General features: G+C 36.3%; 1 protein-coding gene across 4 annotated transcripts in view; it reads left to right on the forward strand.

Moving 5' to 3' along the window:
* Window positions 1-20,932, forward strand: part of CRIM1 (cysteine rich transmembrane BMP regulator 1) — a 249,232-nt gene that overhangs the window by 40,251 nt on the left and 188,049 nt on the right. For all 4 annotated transcript variants that reach the window (XM_069072192.1, XM_069072191.1, XM_069072190.1 and 1 more), the window contains exon 2: window positions 14,544-14,717. In XM_069072192.1, the coding sequence (XP_068928293.1) occupies window positions 14,544-14,717 (174 nt within the window). The remainder of the gene's footprint in view (window positions 1-14,543; window positions 14,718-20,932) is intronic.

A 20,932-nucleotide genomic window follows, 5' to 3' on the forward strand; every position in this document is an offset into this window, starting at 1 on the left:
GGCCTAGAAAACAAGCTACCTCAGTATCCTTTCCTCCCTGTCAATAGTACATCTCTAATCGTGGCCTTTCCCTCTACTCTTGTAGGTTTCCTGACTCTGTCTAACTGGCCTGGTGCCATTCCTTCAGTTGGCTGTGACTTTGAGAGAGTTAAGTAACTTCTTGGGGCCTTAGTTTCTTCATTTATAAAGTGGAGAGTGGATTAGCACTTCTGGTTCTAAATCTGTGATCTTATATTCCTAGTTGCAAATGCCTGACAATATCTGTGTCTTCTTATAATCTACAGTTGATTCTGATACTTGGTGTAACAGTCTCTCTGGCAGAGTTTGGATTGGCTGTCTTGCAAAAAGGTCGAAGTCAATAAAGATCCTGAGAGTTGTATTCCTTTCCAGCTCTAGAAGAATAGGGTTTTCCACTATAATAACAGTCTCTCTCTCTCTCTCTCTCTCTCTCTCTCTCTCTCTCTCTCTCTCTCTCTCTCTCTCATCTCTATATTCTCTCTTCATTTCTGTTGATCATCATGGGAACTTTGACCAGTGCCAGTTCACCCTTCCTTAGTTTGCCTGGTGGCTCCACAATCCCATGGGCTTATCACTATTTGTTGCTGAACTTCATGTGGACACCCAATCAACTTAGCCCACTATAGCTTAGAATATATCACTATGCCTAGCAGATAGTCATAATATTTAGAGTTGAAAGGACTTGAGAGACCATCTCGGCTAGCCCTCTCATTTATAGATTGACATGCAGAAGTCATAGAACTTAAGTGAAATAGTAAGTAGCAACACTAGGAAATTGAAACTGAGGTGTTTTTTTACTGGTCCCTAGGGCTTTTTCTACTCTAGCCCATTGCTTCTTAGGTAGGGCAGCTAGGTGGTGCAGTAGATAGAGCACCAGGCCTGGAGTCAGGAAGACCTGAATTCAAATATGGTCTTAGACACTCACTAGCTGTGTGACCCTGGGCAAGTCACTTAACTACTGTTTGCCTCATTTTCCTCACCTCTAAAATCTTGATAATAATGGCACCTACCTCCTGGGGTTGTGAGTGAGGATCAAATAAGATAATAATTGTAAAGTGCTTAGCACATAGTAAGCACTATATAAAATATTAGCTATTACTATTAGTTAAATTCAGTTTTATAATATTTTGTGTTTTGTGAAATTGTTAGGTCATTTAGATAGGGACTTCCAGCAAGAAATTTGGAATTTGGGAGACTGGAGCACTCCTTCCTCTCTCTATATTTGGTCTCTTAGAGTGTTTCTTTACTTCATCTGTCACTCTATTTGAACAGCTCCCATATCATGATGCCTAGCCTTTACCTTTCATGAACTGCAGGCCTAAAGATACATCTGCCTGCTAGACATTTCTAGTTAAACATCCTGCCTTCTCCTCACCCTCATTATCCTTTGCCCCAAACTGACTCCCATCCTACATTTCCTATTGTTGTTAATAGTAGTACTGTCAATTAAATCTTTAAGTTGGAAATCTCAAAGTCATCTTTGGTGCTTCCTTTTCCTTGTCAATCTCTATAGAAGTCAGCAGACAGGTCTTTATTTAGAACTGGAGTTTACTTCTCTACAACTTCTGTTCATCTTCCTAGTTCTTCCAGGGCCAGATAAAATAAGACCTAATTCCTCTTCCACATGACAGTCCTTCAGATATTTGAAGATGGCTCTCCTGAAGCCAGGTAGTGTGGGTAGAAAGAGTGATTTTGGAGCCAGAGAACCTGGGGACAGCTCTGTGTAATCTTTGGCGAGTCTCTATATCTCTTGCCTCAAGTTCTTTAAGGGCTGGGGAGGGGGTTGGAGATTATCTCCATTTTAGTTTCCAGTTCTCAGCCTTAATATTCTCCACATCCATTCCCACCACCACCCCAAGATTTCTTTTCTCCAAGTTAAACTTCCCCAGTTCCTTCTTGTCCTTCTATAGCATTGTTTTGGCCCCTTCACTGTTTGGCCATTCTCATTTGGCCACACTCCAGTGTGTCAGTGTCCTTTCTAAGCTGTGTCATCCATAACCGAACATTCCAAAGCAAAATATAGTGGCACTGTAACCTCTCTCTTTCTGGACAGAATGCTTCTATTAATACAGCCGATGATCACATCGCTTTATTGAGTCACTGTTGATTCATATGGAACTCTTATTCCCAGAAAATCCTCAGGTATTTTTCCTGTGAACTATGTAATAATAACTATCATTAATATAATGGTTTATGGTTTGCAAAGCACTTTATAAATATCTCATTTGATACAAAAACCCTGGGAAGTAGGTGCTGTTGTTATTTCTTATTTCATAGATGAGGAAATTGAGGCAGAGAGAGGTTATATGACCTATCCAGGGTTACACAGCTAGTAAGGAAATGAGGTCAAACCCTCAAGTCTTTTCTGACTCTTAAGTCCAGTACTCTCTCCATCACACCACATACCACCACCACTACCCCTGCAAATATATATTTATGTAGGTATGTATCATGTTCACATTTCTCCCATTCTATAGAATTTTAGAATTCAGAGAGACCTAAGAGGCCATCTAGTCCAGCCAGAGCAACAGTTCCTCCTTACAACATACTCAAGTAACTATCCAGCCTTTAGCTGAGGCCCTCTAATAAGGGAGACCCTACTACATCCTAATGTATACCATCACACTTTTGGATAGCTCTGATTAAAAGGTGTGTTTTTTTCTTTATATCAAACCTAAATCAACTTTTTTCCAATCTCTACTTATATTTCCTATTGCTCTTCCTTCCATTTCAGCTCAAGCAGCACGAATTTAATCCCACTTTCATAAGACAACCTTTTAAATACTTGAAGACAGCCATCGTGTCTTCCAAAATGTTCTTTTACTCAGGTTAAATATCCCTAGTTATTTCAGGTGACCCACATATGGCATGACCTCAAGGTCCTTCATTGTTTTGATTGCCTTCCTCTGCATGCTCTGCAATTTAAAATGGGTCTTCCAGAATTGAACACAATATTCTGTCTGAAGTCCCACCAGAGGAGAGTACAAAGATACTCTCCCCTCCCTTAGCTGTAATACTATGGATTCATCTCTATCTAATAAATTTCCTAGTTCCCTTCTAAGCTCTAGAGTACTCTTTTGTTCTTTTCCCATCCCAACTCCTCCAACTAGCACAGTGTTTCGAATGTAGTAGGTGTTTAATAAATATTTCAAATGAATGGATGTTATTGCAGCCTAAGATTACAGTTACTTTTTTGGCTGCCAGGACAGATGTTTTACTCATTGGACTTTAAATCCACTGAGAACTCCAGATCTTTTTCAGATTTTTCATTACTTACTTTTCCATCTTCTCTACACATCTTAAGATTTTAATTTGGTTAATGAGCACCATTGCATCTATATTGGTCTCTTTATACAGCTTCCTTTTTTCTTTCTCATAAAAACATTGTTTTGGTTTTTTTTAACCGTTTGCTGTATTTTGTTTTTTCAGAGCTTCTCATCCCTCTTGGATTGACCTCCCCTGTGAATTTTAGACCATAGAGCCCATTTGTCTTTTCTCTGAATACCTTTAAATCTACTCTCCCAAAATAGAGGGGATATGTAAGTCTGTGTGTTGTTTTCTTCTCCTTTTGTGACCTCAGATTCTAGGATGTCATCACTTCCCACCTGCCCCACCCCCTCACCCCATGCTTCTGATCATTTCTACTTCAACTAGTTTCTCCTTGTTGGTGAGGATCATATTCAGAGTAGTCGCTCCTCTTGTTACTTCCTCCATCAACTGGAAGATGAAATTATCATAAATAATAGCTAACTTTTATAGACAGTGCTTACTGTCTATATTAGGAAAATTTATACCTGAAATAAAGAAAAAACCCTTTTGAGTAATTCAAAAATGGAATGGGGTATCTTGGGAAATAAGGCATTCTTACTCATTAAAGACCCCCAGGCAAAGATTAGATCATCACTTGGGTATGTTGTAAAAGAGTTGTTGCTCAGGATAGCATAGCTGGCCTGTTAGGTTCCTTTTAATTGGTATTCTATGAAAAAAAAAATCAAATTCATGGGAAAACATGGGAGAGATGTTAACAGGAACTAGTTCACATTAAAAGGGAAAAAAAACCCTGAGGATTTTCGGGAACTATAGGCTCAATATGAATCAGCATTAACTCAAAAAAACTAATATGATCTTAGGCTAGATTAATAGAAGTATATTATTCTGAAGGTATATTTTATCCCTGGCCTGGAGCCTGTTACTCATATAGTTGAAGGTGCAGTTCAGCAACCTCAAATCTGTTCAGACACCATCTTCTTCACTAGCTATTTGCTTACCAAATCTGCCTTTCTCTTCTGAACACATTGCTTTCTATTGCTGGCAATGCTGTAAATACTATCTATTCCCTTAAGGACAAATCTTGCCCAAGATTTCATAGTTCTTAGTAATTCTTTCTAGATTCCCTCTTCAAGTATATTTTTTGCTCTTGTGAACTGCACGAACTTAACTATAGAACTTTATACATATCCTTAATAAATTTTATCTTAATTTTGATCTTGCAGAACTATTTTTTCAGCCAAATATATCAGTCATGGCAGTTGGTCCTTTATTCCCTCAGGCTGCATGGTGTGTGTGTGTGTGTGTGCTAATAATGTCATGAATGTTTAGCAAGCTTTGGCCAAAAAGTCAAGAGAACCTATTCATAAATAACAGAAGGAGCTAGACAGTGGAATCAATAACTGCAACAGGAAAATTGAAAGCTTAACTAATCAAATCAGAGGGCTTGAAAAAGACAGTTACTGTGTCAGTAGAGATGAGGAAAAAGAGGAAGTTGGATATTCAAATTAGATTAAAATAATAGATCAATTAAGTGGGAACAGAAGCAAGAATAAGTATGTTTTCATAGCCATTCCCTGTTACCACTATCACCACCCTAAATTCAAGCTTTTTTTCACAGAAACACAGAATCCAAAATTTAACAGGGACCTCAGAGGTCTTATAGTCCAACCCATATTTGAACAAGAATCACCACTATAATATCAATAATCAGTCAATAAATAAGTATTTAGTAAGCATCTACTAAATACCAGGCACTGGGTCAAGCACTAAGAATTTAAAAAGAGGCAAAAAATAGTCTCTGCCCTCAGAGAGCTTTCAATTTAATGGGAGAGATAACATGCAAACCAATACACACACACACACACACACACACACACACACAAAGCAAACTGTATACAGGATTAGAATTAAGAAGGGTTGAGGAAAAAGCTTTCAGTAAAACAAGGGTTTTTAGTTGAGACTTAAAAGAAGTTAGGAAACTAACATCCCTGAGAAGTAGCTGTCCAGTCTCTGCTCAAATACTTTGAATGAGGAGGAACCTATCATCTTCTGAAGTATTCCATTTCACATGTGGGCATCTCTCATGGGCTAAACTTAATGTAAGGGGAAACTAAGTTTGCTCCCAATCAGTCTAATTCTCTTCTGTGTTACAGCTCTTTAAATATATGAAGACAGCTATCCTATCTCCCTTAGTTTTCTCTTCTACAGGATAAATGTCCTTAAATCCTTCTGCCTTCATATAACATGGACCCAAGGCCTGGATTTACCAGACTGATTGTCCTCTTCTAGAAATAATACAACATATTTCTATAAAAAGAAACACTGTAAAATGTAGTAATAAATGGTATTTTCTTTATTATAATGTGTGTGGTTGTTGTTCAGTTGTTTCAGTCATCTTCAACTCTTCATGACTCCATTTGGAGTTTTTTGGGCAAAAATAGCTGGAGTAGTTTATCATTTCCTTCTCTAGCTTATTTTACGGATGAGAAAATGAAATGAACAGGTTTAGTGACTTGCCCAAAGTCATGAAGACACACACACACACACACACACACACACAGCACCAATATAATATGTAACGGGAATTTCATAAGAGTTCTTTCCAGTAAGAACAGAAGTGAAACAGTTATGTCCATTGCTGCCACTTCTATTTGACCCAGTGCTAGAAGTGCTAGAAATAAGAATGACGAAAAAAAGAAATGGAGGAAGTAATCCCAGGTAAAGAAGAAACAAAGTTATCACTTTATTCAGGTGATATGATGGTGTACTTGGAGAACCCTAGAAAGTCAAACTAATAATTGTAGCAAAATTGTAGGGTATGAGATAAACCACAAAGCACAAGCATTTCTATACAGTATCAATAAAACCTAGCAGGAAAAGAGAGAAAAAGAAATTCCATCTAAAATAACTGTGAAATGTATGAAATACTTGGGAGTCTGCTTACTAAGATATACCTAAGAACTGTATGGATTCAGCTGCAAAACATTGTTTATGGAAATGAAGACAGACCTAAATAATTGGAGAAATTCGTATCATTCTTAAACTCTGCCACTTCCATATATATGCAAAATTATGACGATGACTGCTAAATTTCAGCCTTCTCTGTATCTTCACCTGTTTTTCCTCTTTCACTCCTGTGAAGGGTGGGTAGGGTTTCATAAGTATGAGTGAAAAAAGTTGTTTTGAGACCAAGAGAATGAGAAGTCTAAAAAGTTCATGAACTTCTCAGAGAAGTAGGAGTCTGTATGGGATAAGTGGTTGTATTTAGGAGGGGTAATTTCAGAATTTGAGGATCTTAGCCATGCAAATGGGTAGCTGAAGTTGAGTAGAGATGAAGGTCATTGTAGTTGAAATGAATGAATTGTGAAATAAGGATCCTGAAATAATTTTTGACAAGGATATTAAAGTCATCAAGGATGATAATAAGGGATTGTGTGAAGAGGAGAATTTTAGTAAGTTATTATCAGCTAATCAGCAAACCTTAATTAAGCCCCTACTATCTTCCAGGTACTAGGGATACAAATATAAATAATTTAACTATCCTTCCTCTCCAGGAGTTTACTTTCTAAGGAGCCATTAATGAGCAAGACAACAACATATATAAATTGCTGCAGAGGAAATATAAAGAAAATAAGTACAGATAAATGCAAAGTAGTTATAAACAAGGTAGTTGGGGAGGAAGGGTGATAGGAGTTTCAATCAGAAAAGGTTTCACATAGAAAGAAATATTTCAGCTGTATCTTGAAAAAAGAAAGGAATTCTGTGTGGTGGAAGTGAGAAGATAGTGCATTCCAGGTATGGGGAATGGTTGGTACAAGGTACAGAGGGACAGGAAATGGAGTATTGCATGCAAAGAACAGAGAGGAGGCCAGTTTAGCTATTTTGCACAGTACAGGACGGGGAGTAGTATGTACTGAGGGTGGCAAGATTGGTTTGGGTCAAGATGTAAAGGGTTTTAACAGTTGAATATAGAGAGAGTTTATTGAATAGGGAAGTGTTATAGTTAAATTGGCACTGTGGAAGATTGACTGGAGTAGAAAGGTTTAAGGCAGGAAGACCAATTAGGAGAGTATTAAAATAATTCCAAGTGAGAGGTGATGAGGACACAAACTAACATTGTGGCTGTGTGAGTAGAGAAGAAGGGGTCAGATATGATAGGTGTCATTGAGATAAAAACAAGATTTGGCAACTAATTGGATATGTGGGGTAAGACAGGAGTCAAGGATATCATTTGTGAAAACTTGTTTTTTCCCTCTTCATATTTCCATTAAGGATGTTCTTAGTGTTCATATAGATTAGGTTTTTAAAGATTCTGTAGAAATGAACAATAGGAATATGGGTGAGGAATTAGGAAAATTTTGTTTCTCGTCGTGTGTGTGTGTGTGTGTGTGTGTGTGTGTGTGTGTAAATAAGAGTATATGATTTTTCCCCCTGAATATTAGATATCCCTCCTCTTTCAGATAACATTTTAGAAAAAATATTCTCAAATTATGTTTCTATTTCGCTTTCTCTTCACATGGATCACTGTTTAAGTGTTTCTTCCTTTGTTAGGCAAGTCAGTCCAATTCCATAAGTAACCGTGATCTCCCCTCCACTTCTTGATTTATATTAGTTCACATAACAGAATTCATCCCATAATTGCCTTGTATTTATTTTGTATGAGCTTATATGTGTGCATGTTGTCTCCCCTAATAAAATCTAGATTTCTCGAGGGCAGGTACTTTTTCATTTTTGTCTATGTATTCCCAGTTCTGGCACATAGGAGGCACTTAATAAATACTTGCTGATTGATTAATAAGAATGAAAAAGGTTATTGCTTATGAGCTGAGTCTAATTTTCATTAAGGTTTTAGTCATTATATCTGTTTGTAAAATATAACCAACTCTGCATGGCCTACCCTAGACAAAATTGTTAAGAAGCCAGAGGTTGATTTCAGAACCTTCTCACCTACCTACTTTTTTCTCCCCTTCTCCCTCCTAAATGGTGATAACCCTTATATTTTCTTATCATTCTCTGCGCTCAGGAAAGACATAAATGAATAATAAGTCCTAAGAGGTTGCCTTTCACAAGAGAGCTTGTCGGGGGGGGGCAAATAAAAGAAAGCATTTGTAATTGTGGAATTTTGTTTTTGGGGTGCAGTAGGGTCTCCCTGGTACTCCTGAAAGAAATTCATAGAAATGTTCATCTATCTCAGAGATTTACATGGTATTTATACATGGTGCAGCTGTTTCCTTAATATCACTTTATTTCTATGGGAATGGGGAAATGGAAGGAAAAGTTTATTCACTGAATCAAGTCTCAGCCTCCATATGCTTTATTAGATAACCCTTATGAGTTGCTAGAGCCAAAATTTTTATTAACCTGTGGCCAACCTAGTGTTGAGCCTCTCTAAACTTAACTAGGCTAATCCCTGTTCATCAAACACATGAATCACCATACTTAAAGCCTTTCTAGCTTATACCTGACTGGGATACCTTTAGAGAACCTTAGGGTCACTTGCATGCCAGAATGAGGCACGAAGTTGATTTTAGTGGAAGAATGCCCTGCTATGAAGGGATCATGGTACAGTGGAAAAACCGTCATCTTAGAGTCACAGGATTAAACCCAGGTTTAAATCCTAGTCCTACTGCTTATTACCTGTGTAACCTTGGGCAAATTATTTAACCTCTTAGGCCTTGGTTTCCTCATCTTTAAAATGAGAGTGATTGACTTCCAAGGTCTCTTCTAGCTTTATTATTCTCTACTAGGAACTTGGTGGTTTTAATTAGAAATCAATCATTTGCCTAAAGTTATTTAGTCAATGATATAATGAAAAAAAAAGCTTTTATAGTTAGTTGTTTACATTTACATTTCTTTACACAAAAATAAAATCTTCCAAGTTGACATTTTACTTGTCTTGGTTTGGACAAATGGTTACCAGCTAAAAACTTTTTTATTTTTGGGGGTGGCTAGGTAGCACAGTGAATAGAGTACCAGCCCTGGAGTCAGGAGGACCTGAGTTCAAATGTGGCTTCAGACACTTAACACTTACCAGCTGTGTGACCTTGGGCAAGTCACTTAACCCCAATTGCCCTGCCTTCCCCCCTCCAAAAAGCAAAAATTAATAAATAAATAAAACTTTTTGTTTTTATTTATTTTTACCTATCTTAAATGAAGATTTTTTTATGTCTTTTTTAGATATGTATCAGCAACATTTTTACCATTTGACATTCTGTCCAGTTGAATTGATACGAAATATCTATTACTGTTTTGAATTGACCTAAACATCTATTAATATTGAGGGGGGAAAACAACATAACAGAAGAGAAACAATTTTATCATTTATGAATAGCTAGTTCAGCTATAAGGAAGACCGCATAGAGTATAGTGGAAAGAATGCTGCATTTGGAGCCATAGAAACTAGGGCCAGATCCTGAATATGCCTCCTACCATCTGTATGATCACTTCTGTATTTGAGGCCTCAATTTTCTTACCAGTAAAGAAAGATGTTGGACTAGATGACCTCTGAGGTTATTTATAACTCTAAATCTTTGATCCTGTCATTTCAAAATTTTGTTAAGATATCAGAACTAATGCGTTGCTTTCTTTTTGGAGGGCAATTGGGGTTAAGTGACTTGCCCAAGGGCACACGGCTAGTTTTTGTGTTAAGTGTAGTATTTGAACTCATGTCCTCCTGACTCCAGAGCCAGTGCTCTACTCACTGCGCCATCTAGCTGCCCCCCCGTTGCTTTCTTTAAAAAATATTTTTGGCCCCATATGTTCTCTTTTATAGTTTATTTTTATCATAGCACTGACCTAGAAGACAGGAGAGCGGGATTTTAGTTCCATTTCTCCCACTAAATAACTGTATTACCTATATCCTATTGCAAGTCTTTGAACCTCTTAGGACATCACTTTCCTTACCCATAAAATGAGGAAATTAGATTATATGATCTTTGAGATTCCTTATGGCTCTAACATTCCTTCATTATGACTAGAACACTACAGGATATAGCCTCAATTACAGTTTTGAGATTCACCAAAAATATCACATTTGCCTCCTATGATTGTAATTTAGAATAGCAATGGTTGTCAGCAGCTAGACAGAAGTACATTGTTTTAAGTTTGCAGTGCAGCAATGAGAAATTTAACCCATCATGTCTTATTGTTTATTTTAAAATATTTATTGATACCTTTCATTTTTCTATCATATTTATTTTTAAATATGTCTCTTCCCTGCCCTGACATTGTGAGCCCTCTATTGTAATAGATTTTGAAAAAGAAAACAAAAAACAACTAAGCAAAGCCAATCTATCTATTGTGTTTAACTATATATACACTTTTCTGCTCCCATAGTCCCCTATCTCTGAATTGAAGGTAGGAAGATATCTTGTCTCATTTGTTCTCTGAGTCCAAGCTTGTTCACTGTAATTACACAAAGCTCCATTTCATGTTAGTATTGTTACTACTTACATTGTAATCATTCTGTATATTGTTTCCCTGGTTCTGTTTATATCACTCTCCATCTTTCATATAAATCTTCACGTGTTTCTTTGATTTCCTCATACTTGTCATTTCTAATAATGTAGTAGTATCTCATTATATTTATGTAACATCATTTACTTAGCCATTTCTTAGTCAGCGCTTATCTACTTTGTTTCCAGTTCTTTGCCACCAAAAATACTGCTATGAATATTTTGTTATATATGAAACATTTTTTTTTGTTGTTTTTTACTTCACTGGGGTATATGCCTAGCAGTAAGATCTCTAGGTCAAAGGACTTAGGCATTTCATCAGTCTTTTAGCATAATTCCAAATTTCTTTCCAGATTGTCTGGACCAGTTCTTAATTTCATCAGCAGTGTTTTTATTCATAAGCCTAATCACAACCCCTCTGACATTTACTATTTCCATCTTTCATCATTTTTGAGAGTTCCCTGGGTGTTAGAAAAAACTTGAGCATTATTTGATTATAGTTTCTTTTAGTGTAAGAGATATAGAACAATAATTATAGAGATATTAATAACTTGCAGTGCTTTTAAGAACTATTTGTTCATATCTTCTGCTCACTTATCCATTAGGATATGCTTCTTAGCCTTATATGTTTGTTTTAATTTTCTATATATCTTGGTTATCAGACTTCCATAAGAGATGCTTAATACAAATTCCCCCCTTCTCCAGTTGACAGTTTCCCTTCTCATATCTGAATTGATTTTACTTGTGTAAATGCTTTTCAATTTCATGTAACTGAAATTATGTTTTCTCTTTTATCATCTTCTCTATTCCTTGATTAGTAAAGTTCCAAGTAGCTGTAATTGTAAAGGATACCTCCATTTGTTTTATTTTCTAGATGCCATAAGATGATATATGATAGAGTGTTGGTCTTGGAATCAGGAAGGTCTATTCCACTTCATGCACATACTATCTGTGTAACCTTGGGGAAATCCTTTAACCATTCTCAGCCTTAATTTCCTCATCTGGAAACTGGGGATAATAATAGCTCATATCTCACAAGGTTGTTGTAAGGATCAAATAGGATATCATATGTAAAATACTTTTCAAACCTAAAAGTGATATATAAAGCTATCATTATCATCATCATTATATTTAAGTCTAGTATCTTTTTGGAACTAAGCATATTGTGTAAGATACATTGTATAAGATGTTTGTCTAAAATTATTTTTTGCCAAACTGCTTCATATTACTGCCTTTGTTAAAAAAAGTATCCAATGTATATTTGGTAAGGTGGTGGTGAAGGAAAAACTAGTTTTAAAAATAGGTCTTCACTTTATATGTGGTTTGAAAAATTTATCCTTTCTTAAATTCCAAAGTCATCTTGTCAGAAAATAGTAACTCCTGTCTTCATTTCCAGTTGATATTATTGAAGAGAAATTAAAAACCAAAATATTTCATGAAATATATTTTAAAATGAATAATTTAGTATAAATTTGTTAATATATTTAGGAAACTTAATGAATAGATGGAAAGATCACTATACATATATAGCTACTTAATGCCTATATATTGTATTTATTTTCTCCAGTTTAAAAAAAAAAGCACTTTTAAAAAATTATCTCATCAAGGCATTGTGGCATAGTGAGATGGGATTTTATGTCAGGAAATAGGAATTAAAATCCCAATGCTGTTTACTGATGGAACAAATTAATCTTAAGTTTCCATTTCTTCATCTGCACAATGGGAATAATATTACTTATTCTACTTAATCTTCATATGGTTCTTGTGAGGATCAAAGAAGAAAATACATGTAAAGTGATATTTCAAAAAATTATTTTTTAATATTTTGAGTTCCAAATTCTCTCTAGCTCCTCCCCTATCCATTGAGAAGGCAAGCAATATTAAATCAATTATACATATGAAATCATGCAAAATATATTTCTATTTTAGCTGTTACCAAAAAAAGAGCAAGAAAAATAAAGTAAATTTTAAAAGTTATGTTTCACTCTACACTTGGACTTCATCTCTGGTCTTTTCATCAGGAATGGTTGTCCTCTGTTTCATTAAATATCTGTTTTTTTTCCCCTGAACGGTTGTAATCATAGCTACATTGCTTTTCAGAATATCATATTCCAAGCCCTCTGCTCCTTTAACATTGTAGCTGCTAAATCTTGGGTAATCTTTACTGTTGCTCTGTGGTATTTGAATGGTTTCTTTCTGACTGCTTGAAGTATTTTCTCTTTGACCTGGGAACTCTGGAATTTGGCTATAATATTCTGGGGAGTTTTCATTTGGGGATCATTTTTTCAGGAGATGACTGATAGATTCCTTCAATTTCTATTTTACTCTCTGATTCTAAAATATTGGAGCAGTTTTCCTTGATAATTTCTTGAAATATAATGTCTAGGCTCTTTCTTTGCTTGTGACTTTCAGGTAGTCCAGTAATTTTTAAATTTTCTCTTCTCTCTCTTTTTTCCAGGTCAGTTGTTTTTCCATTGAGATATTTCACATTTTCTTCTATTTTTTTCATGTTTTTGACTTTGTTTTATTGTTTCTTGATGTCTCATGTAATCATTAGCTTTCATTTGTCCAATATGAATTTTTCAGGAATTATTTTCTTCAGTGAACTTTTGCACCTTTTTCCATTTGATCAGTTCTAATTTTTAAGGAGTTATTTCCATCAGTGAGGCTTTTTACTTTTTTTTTTATCATTTGTCCAGTTCTGTTTTGTAAGGTGTTATTTCCTTCATTATTTTTTGTATCTCTTTTACCAAGGTGTCAATTGTCTTTTCATAATTTTCTTGTATCACTCTCATGTCTTTTCTTGATTTTTCCTCTACCACTCCTATTTCATTTTGTAAAATATTTTTTTTTGTTCTTCCAACAATTCTTATTTGGTTTGTGTACAATTTGCACTTCTTCTTTGAGACTTTGTTTGTAGCTATTTTTGCTTTGTTGTCTTCTGAGTTTGTGTCTTGAAATTCCCTGCCACTAGAGTAGCTTTTTATGGTCAACTACCTTTTTTTAATTGTTTCTTCATTTTTCCAGCCTATTTCTTGAGTTTGAACTTAATGCTAAAGTTAGTCTCTGTTTCTTCAGGTAGGAGGGAATTGTCTCAAGATTCAGTCTTTTTTAACCTGCTATTTTTAGAGCTAATTCTGGGATCTTGCAAGTTTTTGGTGCTTCTAGGGATGTATAATGCAAGGAGAGGTGTGGTCCTGCTCTGGTCCTTCCCTAGGGATGGCCCTTGATCCCTTGTATCTGAGAGTGCTACTCTTCCTCAGAGCCTCTGCTCCCTTGTGACCAAAAGGGTTCCTTTCTGCCTGTCTCTAGATTGAGGGCTTCTGAAACTGCTTGGTGCTCTGTTGCCACCTCCAAGTCCCACAGCCAGTGTTGCTGACATGTACACTCCAGGCTAGCCTCCACCCTAATGTCAAGAACTTCTGACTTCTAAGTTGTCTTGTACTAGAAAAATGTCTCACCCTGACATTTTGTTGCCCCTGATACTCTAGATTTTGATTGGAGACATTATTTTAAATAACTATTTTAAATTATAGTTGAAGGGGAAGGAGAGCTAGGTTAAAGTGCTACTTTTATTGCACCATCTTGGATCTGGCCTGGAAGTATATGTAAAGTGACTTTTTTTTAAAGGATTTTGTCAGAATCAACTGTTTTCACTGTGGTCATTATTAAGCTGAACTGCTTTTTATAATTGAAAAGTAGAATAAAAATGTTTAATATTAGCAGTACAGTGTATTTAAATCTTAAATAGAATGAAGGAAATTACAGGCAAACACCATCTGGCTGTTAATTGTTTTACAGATGAAAACTGGGACGATGACCAGCTGCTTGGTTTTGAACCATGCAATGAAAACCTTATCATGGGCTGCAACATTATCAATGGGAAATGTGAATGTGACACCATTCGAACCTGCAATAATCCCTTTGAGTTTCCCAGGCAGGATATGTGCCTTTCAGCCTTAAAGAGGATTGAAGGTAAGTACTTATTTTAGCCAGCCATCCACTTATAAAACTTTTCATTGTGTACTTTTTTGGCTGTTAGTATTTGACCTTGAAAAATCAAGCATGTAAGTGCTTTCAGAGATTAATGGCTCTTACAGATAAGGAACATAATTATGAGCAGGTTCTTTGGAATACATGCGTTTATATATATATATATATATATATTTCATGGGTATGTATATATATGTGAATATGGGCATATCATTGATTTTAATAGCATTACATTAACTCTCTAGGTTTCATGAAAAAGTGTCTGTGCCAGATTAACCCTTTACAACAAACTGATTTCGCAAGTGGTGGCCTAGAGATTATCACCTGGTATTGACAAAAACATTTTGTTTTCTTTTGCAAAGAAAGAAACTGAATAATGTATCAGTGAGAGTTTGATTACTTTTGTGAAAAGATGAAAGGTAGGAAATCAGTATAAGGTAAGAAGGACAATACATTAATTGCCAAGAATTCTTGCATCCTTCATTTGTAACTTAAGACAATCAATAGATGAGTTGGGAGCCTTGTTTGATTCATGACCACACAATAATTTGAATTACCTAACTGAAAGATGAAATTTTTCTCACAAAGAGATTGTAGGAAAGGGTGACAGTGCTTAGGGACCACAGGCAGGAGAGTAAGACTGTAAGATCTGTGTCCTAGCCTTTGCTCTGCCACTAGCTAGCTTCATGAACTTGGCCAAATCAGCCCTTTCTGCTTCTGAGTTTCCTTATGTTCAAATCGAGAGATTGGAATGAAATGACCTTTGGAGTCCTTTCTAACTCTAAAAATGGATTAATAGAGGATGAAAAAGGATGACTCAGTACACCACAGCTTTCTGGGTCATTGGCATCCTCAGGTTCTTAGATTTTAAACTCCTTGAAATCAGGGACTGTTTTTGTGTTTCTTCGTATCCCCAGCACTTAGCATGGTGCCTGATACATCGTGGGCTGATTGCGTGTTGCCTTCCCTGCTTACATGCTAGACTCCTTGAGGCAGGAACATTTTTGTTATTACATATTTGTTTCCGCAGTGCTTAGCACAATGCCTGGTACATAATAGGTGCTTAGTAAATATTTATTGATTGACTGACCTACGTCTTTAGTCTTCCTCAGCCACCCACAGAGATCATTATACCTTAGAGCCCACCTTCACCTGTAATTCTTCTAATTCTATGATCCTGAACTCTGAAGTTGTTCTTAGTTCAGAAATATCTTAGTTCAAATCTGTCCTCAGACACTCCCTAGTTCTGTGACCCTGAGCAAGTCACTTAACCTGTCTGCCATAGTTTCCTCAGCTGTAAAATGGGGATAAATAATGTCACCTACCTCCCAGGATTGTTGTGATGTTCAAATGGGATAAGATTTGTAAAGCACTTTGCATAGTACCTGGCACATTGGTAGGTACTAAATACATGCTTGTTCCCTCCCTCCCTTCTCTCTCTGATCATAATCTCATGTCATCCATGTCTTACTCTTTACTTCATATTTTCTACATTGCTACCTTATATTGTTTTTAATTTTTTTGCGTCTGTTGGTCTTGTCTTCCTACCCATTCCACAAATTCCTTATTCTTAGTAAGCATGGTGCTTATTTAGCAAGGAGTGGGCACTTAATAAATCACTGATGCCAGGGTATAGCAGGAAAAGTGATTCACTACTATTCTGAATTTTGATGTGTCTGGTCCCTCCAGTTCTTTTAATCTATTACTCCTCTCTTGGCTTCATTTTATTCAACTGTCTACACCCTCTTGTTAGTCAAAATAACAGAACTTTCTAGTTGAAAGGACTTTATGTAGTATGAGCCAGAGCTGAAAAATTACCCCCACTACAATATACCTGACCAATGGTCATCCTGCCTTCGCTTCAAGACTTCCATTTCATGAGAACCCACCATTATACTTAAAGATAGGTATTTGGACTAATCTGTGATTTCACAGGAATAGGAATTCCTGACAAGGAATTCTCTGTGAGATAGTGGTCAACATCTTCTCTGCAACTCATAAGAGGTTAAGTGACTTGCCCTGGATCATGCAGTCAGGATGTGTTAAAAGAGGAACTTGAACTCAGGCCTTCCTAATTTTGAGACCAGCTCTCTCTTCACTACAACATTGCTTCTACTCCACCTAGAGAGCCAGTTTAAATCTTACTGTCCTCTACCATTGAGTCACTCACCTCTTGTCCTTCTGTTGTTTGTGCCTTGACAAATGACTGAGTTACCTACCCCTAGTATCCCTCTGGTCACTTAGGTTCTTCTCATACAAACATGACTCTTCCCCCTCTCCATTCTTTACCCCAGATTTTACACTCATGTTGCCAAGTTGTATTGATTTGGTGTCAACAATTTTTCTTTCAGTTGTCTGCTTTTTCTTTTTTTTTTTGCCTTTTGGAGGGCAGTTGGGGTTAAGTAACTTGCCAAGGTTACACAGCTAGTTTTTTTGTGTGGGTGTAAGTCTGAGGCCGAAACCCAATTCGGGTCCCCCTGACTCTGGGGCCGGCGCTTTACTCACTGCGCCACCTAGCCACCCTTAGGTGTCTGCTTTTTTTGTTAATTACACAGCTATTAGTTTAGTTTGGTCCTTGTCATGTTAACATTAAAACAGTCTCTTTAATTGTTCTCCCTGCTTCTGGTCTTTCCCCATGAAAGTTCATTTGGCAAAATAATCTTCCCAAAGCAAAAGTCTGACTTTCACCCATTTCCCCACTCAAGAAGCTTCAGTAGCTCCCTTTTGCCTCTGAGATAAAATACAAACTCTTCAGGTTGGCATTTAACCATCACCACTATCACTTAACTTTCCAGTATTCCAGCCTTTAGCACAGTGCCTGGAATATAGTAAATGCTTAATAAATATTTATTGAATGAATGAATGGTTTTCATGTTACTCTTCTGTATGCATTTTACATTCCATCCAAACAGACTTTCCAGTTGTTGCCCAAATTTTGCATGTCTAAGATTGACTTCCTTTTTACTTCAAGAATCATTATCTTCTTTCAGGTCTCACCTCACATGTCGCTCCCTAATAGGAAACCTTCTGTTATTCCTCAGATATCAGTGTTTTTTGCCTCCTCATTATCTTGTGTTTACTTATGTGTACACATTGACCCCATTGAGGACAATGTAAGCTGCTTTAGGACAAGTACTTCTTTTCCCTTTGTATCTCCAGCACCAAATGTAGAGTCTTGAATATAGAAGGCCTTTAATGAATGTTTGTTGATTAAAATTTTTATGTATGCTCCTAGGTCTAGAAAGTCAGAGCAAATTAGTAGAAAGAGTGTTTGCCACTTAACCATAAGAGATGAGCATCTCTTTCTGTGGACTACTAGAACTGAATATAATTTTAGAATTGAAAGAGAGCTTACAGATCATTTAGTCCTCTCTCCTTATGTTCATACGAAGGCCCCAAAGAGGATCAGAAACTTATAGATGGAAGAAACCTTAGAGGTCACTTAATACGACTTTCTCACTTGACAGATTAGGGAACAGTGAAATAACATGTCATTGCTTGCAAAGCTGGCTTGTGATTGCATCAGGACTTGCACTCTTGTCTCTTCATCCTAGTGGAACACTCTTTCTGCTGTGCCCTGACTTCATGAAAGAGTAACCAAAATCCATTATTTATAAAGTGCCTGTTACAGGCTAAACACTTTGCTTACTAAAAGAAGTGTGGGTATAGTCCCAGCTATTTAAGAATTTTCAGAATGGTTAGAGAGACAAATCTGATATATGTGAAGAAATTTTAAAAAAGACTATATACCTAATAATGTGATACATTAAGAATGGGACCAGAGGTGAGAGAAAGGGAGAGATTAATATGCAGTATAATAGTTGGGAAAGGCTTTATGAAGGAGGTAAGAATTAAATTTGAGTAAATTAAATTGGGTACATTTCAGGCATAAGAAATAGCTTAAGGAAAAGCATAGAGGAGGAAATTAGTGTGAGTTATGTGGTAAACATAATTCATGTAGAAAGTGATAAGAGCTTGGACTGTGGTAGAGAGAGGGAAAATGAAAATTATGAGATGAATGACAATAATAATAATCACAGCTAACATTTATATAGCACTTACTATGTGCCAGACACTATGCTAAGCTCTTTACAATTATTACCTCACTTTTTCCTCAGATCAACCATGGGAGTTAGGTACTATTATTATCCTGATTTTATAAATGATGAAACTGAGGCAAATAGAGGTTAAGTGACTGGCTCAGGGTCACAAAGGTAAATGTCTGAGTTCAGATTTGAATTCAGGGCTTTCTGACTCCAAGCCACCAGAGAATTCCTGACACATATAACATGAAGAAGAGGAAATCATCCCAAGATTTCTAGTTTAAAAGAGTGGATGAATTATAAAACCATTGAAAGAAATGGGAAGTTAGGGAGGAAGGATATCTAATAGCAAAGCAGACCATATATACCATTGCTTTGTTTTATTTTGTTTTGCTTTTTTTCCTCATTGGGTATGGGTATCGACTCAGTTGAGCATTCCATTGATCATATATTTGGAAATAAAGAATTACTTGAGGTTTTGTAAGTTGTACACAACTGAGGTAAAAGTGGCCTACAGGCAATAAAGAACCATGAGTGCCCAGGGATTCCAAGTAATGAAAGAAGAGGAATCAGCAAAATCAATACTTGATAGAGGACAATGAAATAAAGTATTTAAGTGCTTATAAACCTTTTTTAAGTGAACTGGGAATAGGTCAACCAATAAGTAATGTCAGAATAAAAAAAAAACCTAACATTTTACAATTGTGTAAATCATAAGGTTTCAGTTGGAGGTTTACCCTATCTTTAGTTCACCTGTTGCTTTATTGATATTTTGTTCTAACAATTTTGTATTTATAATTTTAAAAGTATGTTTTATTTTGAAAAGCTTTTTTTTTTTTTAAAGCAATTGGGGTTAAGTAACTTGCTCAAGGTTACACGGCCAGGTGTTTCTGAGTGGGTGCTAAGTGTCTGAGCCCGGGATTTGATCTCCAGGTCTTCTCAACACTGGAGCTGGTGCTCTTACTCACTGTGCTACCTGGCCGATGTGAAAAGCTTTTTAATAAGACTAAAATCTGTTCATGTTATATATCCTGATGATTAATTTCCAGGATAGTAACAGAACTGACCAGTGTCACTGTAGGGCTTCTAGCTGCCATTTTTTGAGATTTATAAAGTGTTTTAGTAGAGGACTAAGGAAGTAACTGAGAATTAGAAAAGATTTATCCTCACTTTATACTTTTTGCAAGATTCCCATTATTACCACTATTATTCAATATTTCACTAGAAATACAGATATATTGTTTATTAGTCCAATTTTTAATTTCAGTTTTATTAATCTCTCTGTTGATTTTTAGAGTTTCTATTTTGGTGCTTCATTGGTGATATTTAATTTCTTTCTTTTCCTAGTGTTTTTTTAATTGTATGCTGTAGCCACAAGCACCCTACCATACCCAGGGTGGCTGCCAACACAGGCTCTTAGATCTGCTTTTCTAAAGGAAAGCAACTCAAAATGGGTTAACAATCTTGCTTTAACCAAACATATGTCATTTACTTAGTTCAGGGGGAAAAGGTCAGCACCCCAAACTTCAGAGAATATAAACAAGTTACAAGAAGAAGTTACAAGCAGACAGAGAAACAGATGAGCAGACAGGCTTCCAGTTGTCTGACCATTACATTCATACCTAGTCAGTTACCAGAGAGGGAAGCACCAAAACCTAGGTTTTCAAAGCTGGGGGGCTCAACGGCTGCCCAGAGTCTTGTCTGGTCAAATTACACAACTCTTCTCAAAGTGAGCCCCAAAGCAAAATCTCATATCAGGGTATATATATATTGCCTTCTCTTGGCTCAGAGAATATCACAACCCTCTTGACCCACTGCCCAATCACAAAATATCAAGGTGTGGGCATTCCTGAAAAACAAACCTCCTGCCACAGGCTCCAGGTGACCACATTCAGCCTATTAGGGGACAGAGTATATTTTCAAATCTGGGGAAGGTTCTCAGAGTCACTTAAGCCAATCAAAGGGCTTAGGGGCAGGGATGATCTTAAATTCCCATTCCCATAACAAATGCCCAATTCATTGATTAGTTCTTTCTCTTTTTCTATTGATTTAAGCATTTAGAGTTATAAATTTTCCCCTAAGTACTGCTTTGGCTGCATCCCACAAATTTTGGTATGTTGTTTCATTGTTGTCATTTTTAATGAAATAATTGAT

The sequence above is a fragment of the Petaurus breviceps genome, unplaced genomic scaffold, assembly GCF_028583685.1.
Source record: "Petaurus breviceps papuanus isolate PSGF00001 unplaced genomic scaffold, PetGlider_PUasm1.0 90845, whole genome shotgun sequence".
NCBI classification, from domain to species: Eukaryota; Metazoa; Chordata; class Mammalia; order Diprotodontia; family Petauridae; genus Petaurus; species Petaurus breviceps.